This window comes from Lactuca sativa, chromosome 3, assembly GCF_002870075.4.
Source record: "Lactuca sativa cultivar Salinas chromosome 3, Lsat_Salinas_v11, whole genome shotgun sequence".
In the NCBI taxonomy this organism is placed as follows: Eukaryota; Viridiplantae; Streptophyta; class Magnoliopsida; order Asterales; family Asteraceae; genus Lactuca; species Lactuca sativa.
Genome location: NC_056625.2, coordinates 56,139,271 through 56,146,400, shown reverse-complemented (window position 1 = coordinate 56,146,400; position 7,130 = coordinate 56,139,271). Strand labels below are relative to the sequence as shown.

Here is a 7,130-nt window from a genome sequence, read left to right as displayed (position 1 = left end):
AGTCTATCGGGGAGTGTTAAAATATAAATAGTTAGTATAAGACTTTGAGTTAGTAATCTAACACAAGTATTACTTGTGTTAGTAATTAGTGGTTAGTTAATAATATGGGATGATAACTATTGTTAGGTTTTGTAGTCTATAATATACTTCTAACTTATATATATATATATATATATATATATATATATATATATATATATATATATATATATATATATATATATATATATATATATATATATATATATATATATATATATATATATATATATATATAGAGGTTCAGTTTCATTTGAGAGCATTCTAATTTTGTGAGACCATGAGACCAAATCTAAAAATAATTTTAAAATGCAAAATAAATGGAAAAATCCAAAAAAAAAGTTTTAAATATTATTTTCGGAACTTGAATTAACTAAAAAAAATAAAATAAAAAAAAATCCTGTTTTTTTTTTGAAAAATACGTGAAATATTTTAATAGAATATTACACAGATATATATTCTAAAAAATAAATTTAAAATGCAAAATAAATAGAAAAAATCTAATTTTTTTTTTAAATATTATTTTCGGAACTTGAATTAACTAAAAAAATAAAAATAAATAAAAATAAAAGTCCCATTTTTTTAAAAAAATACGTGAAATATTCTAATAGAATATTACACTGTACATATTTTAAAAAATAATTTTAAAATGCAAAATAAATGGAAAAATCCAAAAATTCTTTTTTTAAATATTATTTTCGGAACTTGAATTAACTAAAAAAAATAAAAAATAAAAAAATGCGTCTCACGGTCTCACAAAATTAGGCCGTCTCATATTAACCTAACCATATATATATATATATATATATATATATATATATATATATATATATATATATATATATATATATATATATATATATATATATATATATATATAGGTTCATTTGTTTAAACTAAGTATTGTGTTATTGTATGTATAAATGTGTGTCAATCAAAATTAAATTAAAAATTTAAAATTAAATAAATAAATAAGGATAATTTAATAATTTATTTAGTAATTTATTTAGTAACTTCCAAAAATAATCCCTGTAATCATGGTAAATAAATAAGGACTTTGCTTTCAACAATTGGATCCACTTAAAAGATCAGGGCTTTTCAACCAATGAAGCACCATCAATCGTTTATGCTGATACGCAGCTACTACGCCTCTTTCCTCCCCAATTTCAGACCCACACAGTCGACGGACCAGTGTCGCCGGAGACATGGAAGACATCGAGGATTTGTTGGTAGGCGGTGGCGCTGCTCCACCCGGTTTCCGAATCCCCATTACCGCCGTCGTCGGAATAAATCCAATAAAAAAGAAGAAAAACAATAAACTAGAGCCATCATCTTTGCTTCAAAACTCCTCGACACATCAAGTCCCTGGCACCCAGGTTGGATTTCTCCCTATATTCGTACCCTAGGCAATAATCGTTTCCATTTTCTGCTTCGCGTTTTTTGCTGATTTCACTCTTCTTTTGTTATCTCTCAATCTCATAGACGATTTTTTTTGAAGACATTTGGATGTTCACACAACCAGGTACAATCGGGTGCAGGAATCGTTTAGGGGTGTTGTCGATTGGTGGAAGGCCGAGGTTATCGCCTACTGTTTTATTTTCATTTCCCCTAATTTTTCTCTGTTTATACCCTGCATCTAGATTTTTACATTAGTTTTTTGTAATTTCAGTGTAAAAACTAACAAATGATCGTAAATTCGTTGAATTTGTGTTAGTCGGAGGCTTGATTAACTTGAATTATGTGAGATTTCTTTATTTATAACTTGAATTCTGGGATTTTAGAAGTTATAAGGCGATTGAGAATTCACCTAGATGGGAAAGAAGATGAGACTGATTCAACAGTGTATCTAGATCGACCTAGAGAACCCGATTGCATATATTATTTAAGAACTGGAGCGTGTGGCTATGGTAATAACTGTAGGTTTAATCATCCAACTTACAATGCTCAGGTAAAAAAAACGACTTCTATTTTCAATCATAAATTTCTATTAATTTTAATGAGATATGGATTAAGAGATGGGGTTCGAGATTTCTTATCAAATCTGGATTCATATTTCAATTTATGTTTTTTTTCCTGATTTAACTCTTCATTTATGTGGACAGTGCAAGATCTTGAAAATGTTGAATTCTGAAAAGATATCAACTATGTTTATGTAGATGATTCAATGGATGATATTGGTGAGATTCCAATTCTATTGGAATGGAATAACGAATTCCAATTCTGTTGGAATGGAATGACGAAATTCCAATTCTGTTGGAATCATAGAAGTTGATGCTTGAAGAACGGACCAAATTATTCTTTTAGAATGTATTAGTCGTTGTTAGATTTTGATGTTTTCTTCCCCGTTTTGATTGTATTTTTAATTTTATTCTTTAACAATAAATGTAATTCTTAACAATTGTTACCTGTATTCTATAAGAAATAACGTATTTTTGTTTTTATTCTTCAATTGATTGTTCAAGATTTTGTTATTCTACAAGAAGTTGTTATTCTTCAAGAAGTTTTTAAAGTCATCATCAAGAAATAGGTTCAAGAATAATTCGTAAAATCGGATTTTTAAAATTAATAGAATCTATGATCCCTTAAAAAATGCAATTTTCCTTTATTAAATCTATATTAATTGACTAAAATACCCTTGTAAATAGTTAAGATGATTTTTTCAATTATATTTAATTCAATAATATATATTAATCACTTTCTTAAAATAAGTAAATTTGATTGACCCACATTTATGAATATAATAACACAATAATTACTTTAAACAAAATAACCTAAGCCTATATATATATATATATATATATATATATATATATATATATATATATATATATATATATATATATATATATATATATATGATGGAAGTTGGTCCTAAGAACATCCTATGTGCTCATACAAACCCTAATGCTTGGATCTAGGTTTCTCTATTGTACATGCAAATTATCCAAGACTACAAACCCTAATTCTAACATACAAGTAATCATATTAACATGAGAATAGGTTTATAATATTACCTTGATTGTTATGTAGCAATAACAATCCCAAATCTCCTAGTTATTGACTTTGGAAGGCTTAGAGTCACAAGTGTCACTCCTCTAATGGTTCACAAACACCATAAGCAAGATGATGAAGAGGAGAGAGGATGGAGGCTACCAAAACTCGTGTGAAACCCTAGCAAGAAGCTTAGCCACGTTTTTGGTCCTTAAGGGATCTATATATAGTGAGGCAATTAGGGTTATCTAATAAGGAAACCCTAATTTGGATGCTTAAGCCCTAAGCAACCCATGGAGCCCTTTCCTTAAGGCCTTGGACGATTTCATATGGGCTTCCCCCATAGAATTCGTCCACCTTATGATATAAGGTAATCCATGGCCCAAATTGCAATTATCTTATAATTACAATTCCAGTCCCTTAAGTTTAATTAATCTCTTTTAGTCACAAAACTAATTACCAATTAATTATTGACTAATATTAATTAAACAATATGATTTCTCCTTTAATATATTATTCTCATAATATATTAATAAATCATATTTAATCCTTTCTCTCCATAATTCATCCTATCAAGTTGCTTTGGTGAAGGCAACCCAAAAGGACCATGCACCATCGGGTCAAGTACATACCAAAATAGTTATGGACTTAGACACTAATCCAACAGTCTCTCACTTGGATAAGTCTAACAACTATTCTGCGTATGACTTCAGATCCTTATCTACAATCGTAGCTTTCCAAAGCCGCTGTCAACTCTGATCATATCAGATACACGTGTCCTTAGATAAGGGATCATATATTCCTCCATTCTAGATATCATATGAGATATGATTTCAAATCATTCTCTTTGTACTATATCTCGATTCCCGATTTATGACGACTGACTAATTGAACAAATCAAATTAGCCCTAGCCCGGTCGAGCATTTACGTTTGTCATTACAAAATCATCGAGGGGCCTAAAGATATCGCTTTTATCCTACTTTGGATAAAAGGAACGGATAAACTTTGATACAATGCTTGCTTGCACTCACTCACCGAATCACACACAATAATATGTCTTATAACACCAAGTTACTAGTGCGTTTACATATTCTCAATGTGCAACTGATTTGCAAGATACAACTCACACATCTCGGTTTCAAGAATATAAGATGTTATCGTCTCACCAATCACTCGTGATACAATTTCATGGAGTGATCCAAGTGAGCATGGGTTTAATCCAATGCTCAAATCATATTCATAAGCACTCATGAACGTTGCAGCAAACATTTGCTTATGTCTAATACTCTTTTAGACATTCCACACACCAATTCATGACACTCTTTATTCATATCTACTTCCAACATATGAACGACTGTGGCCCGTTCGAATAATTTGACTGTTCTTAACCAATTAAATTATTCAGAAAGTCAAAACATGCAAAGTGAAACACAAGAATAATACTAATCCCATATGGCCTCAAACCTTTGAGTATAAATAAAACACCTTTTATTTATCACCATATCGATTACTCATTATTTGTTGTTTTGGGTAATCAACTTCTTACTTGAATTATTACACTTGTCCCATGCTCTTAGCATGAACACAATGTTTACCTATGGTTCTTACTTTGCGAAATAGATCACATTGAACACATTTCCAATCATACTCATTTCACAACTCCAAATCCTTTTTTATAAGTGAAAGAATATCAAATTCTTGCCGCTTATAGAATATGTTAGATTCTAACATTTTATGCAATGATCCTTTCGTAATATCATTGCACCAAAGTCACAAAGACTATTGCCAATTATATTTAAAAAAATCCTCTATCGGAGATTGTTACAATACAATTCCTTAGATATGATGTCTCTCACTCAAAGAACATTCCTTTGAACATCCTTTTGCATAAAAGTTTCTAATCTAGTCATAGGTTTTCAATATTCAATTCCCAATATGGACACATTTCCATATTTCCATATGACAACTCATTCTTATTAGAATCTTATCTATTCGTCATAATGTCGATATGGTACATCCAATACTATACTTCCAACTACTCACAAGCAACCAATCCTCGGCGAACTTTGGATTGTCCTTTGATAGTTGTTTAATTATTTTAGTCAAAACCGACTCTTGTTCTTTTTCCCTCTAAATGCGCTAGACATTTGGAAAAATTTTAGAATGGTCAAACATTAAAGCATTTGCAATCGATCCTATACCCGAAGCGTATGGGACACGACGCATAATGTTTTATTTGCTATGTTCTCAAAATTCGAATTGTGAAGAGGAATGCCGTAATCATAATCGAAATTTTAAGAACACACTATGTACCCTTGACTAAATTTATTAACATTTCTCAACCTAAGCCTTTAGATTTGAAATGAAGCATAATATTCTCTCCCTAAATTATAGCAAAACAACTTTACAACCCTTACGACTTTGCAAGGTATAACTCTTGTTTTCTATAATTAATATTGCCAACTTGCAATACGTGCCTTAATAATCATACAATCATAACATTTATGCTCCCACTATCATGATGATTATTATAAAACATAACACTTATGCTCCCACTAGCTTTGACATGTATTCAGAAACAACTTAACTTTCAGAAAAACAATACTTATTGAATTTCTTAAGTTCATGTTTCCAATACCTAATGCTTTGATAATCTTTTATCAAGGCTTCTTGAACTTATACACCTTTGCCTTAGATAGTTCATATGTGTGTCTAAACAATTGCCAAACCTCACAATTCAAATTATGGAAAGGGATACCGTAACCATAATTGAATTCGAGAATGCAATTTTACAATCACTATCTTCTTAAAATCTTTCTTAGTGAAAGCATTTCCTCACAATCATTTTCATGAAGGAGGAAATCTTATGACACTTAGATTTAAACGGTGTATTTGTTCCTATCCATGTGAATTTGTCAAAACCAAAGTTTATGACAAATTCAAACTCATATGGATCGCACTTTCTTGATCTCGATTTCTTGCCTTTATGGTAGCACAGCTGCCCACCATGTCTTCCAAGTAGTTAATCAGCTCACCTTTTCTTATCAATGTACTTTCCATTGATCAAGGTCCTTGCCTTTTATGCATTCAAATGAGAACTCATAGGACTCACATGCATAATTAACTCGATTGGATTGGCACAGATACAAAATAATGTCAACACAATGGGTTGTAAACCTCAACTCGTGTGCTAGTGATGATTGATAAGGTCTATTTTGATTTGTTCTTGAAACCTTTCAAGACCATTAAGACTCCCACTGACTCCTTGACATATAAGATTCTCTTGTCAATAACCATTTCTTGACAAACAAATATTCAAGAGTTAGTGTAGCATTTATCAAAACATTTCATAAATAGGTTCTAGTTGGTCTTTGTCTTATCCAATACATCACAAATTTCCTCATTTGATGAATGTTATAAACCTTTTTAATACTTTTCACTCAATATCACAATCTTAACTTTAAGACTTGTTATTGGAACGAAGTATGATTGACTTCTTGATTTAACCATTTCTTCAATTCTTGATTCCTCTTCTTAAACATACAATTGTACTAAGACTCAATTTAGATATGGTTCTTAATCATTAAGACCTATCATAAAGCATAAAAGCTACTCTCCCTTCTTCTTAGAATGGAGAAACTTTTATCTTTCTGCCTACTTGATTCTTCTTATTCGTTTTGCTATTGATTTAAACCTTTTTAATCAATTCCGAATTACACTTAATCTTGTAAGTATAATCATATTTACTAAACCTTTAGTAAATCATGAAGAATATCTTTGTTACTCTTATGGTGGACTTTGACCAACACGCAGCTTTGTGTGCTCGATCTCCTAGTCCTTCACTTGACACTTTATCAATGAATTAGTCTAATTTCCAAAATATGAAATTTCTCATTCATCGTGCAACCAAGTTGCATGATTCCAAGTTTCTGTCCAATTGAAACTTTAGGCGATGAGAAACTCTCCCTATTTGGTAAACTCTCGATTTTCCATAAATAACATAATAAGAACCAAATCCATTATTGCTAATATTCAAACATCAATTTTTCATATACGCCATTGCAAGGATAAATAAATAATATAAAATCAAAATTTATTT

General features: G+C 30.3%; 1 protein-coding gene across 10 annotated transcripts; it reads left to right on the top strand.

The window, feature by feature from the left end:
- Nucleotides 1–1,032: 1,032 nt before the first annotated feature.
- On the top strand, nucleotides 1,033–2,510 carry LOC122196859 (uncharacterized). 10 transcript variants are annotated; one of them, XR_006189142.2, is made up of 4 exons: nucleotides 1,078–1,415; nucleotides 1,538–1,616; nucleotides 1,821–1,987; nucleotides 2,142–2,506. XR_006189142.2 is itself a non-coding variant. In XM_042900118.2 (3 exons), exons 1-3 carry the CDS (start codon nucleotides 1,245–1,247, stop codon nucleotides 1,864–1,866), a joined length of 312 nt encoding a protein of 103 aa, XP_042756052.1. In that variant the 5' UTR covers nucleotides 1,088–1,244; the 3' UTR covers nucleotides 1,867–2,090. The 10 variants fall into 10 exon arrangements, 3 of the variants coding, with proteins under 3 accessions (XP_042756052.1, XP_042756053.1, XP_052625219.1); XR_006189143.2 differs by having other exon boundaries at nucleotides 1,079–1,415; nucleotides 1,562–1,616; nucleotides 2,142–2,505; XR_006189144.2 differs by lacking the exon at nucleotides 1,538–1,616 and having other exon boundaries at nucleotides 1,080–1,415; nucleotides 2,142–2,504.
- Nucleotides 2,511–7,130: the final 4,620 nt, after the last annotated feature.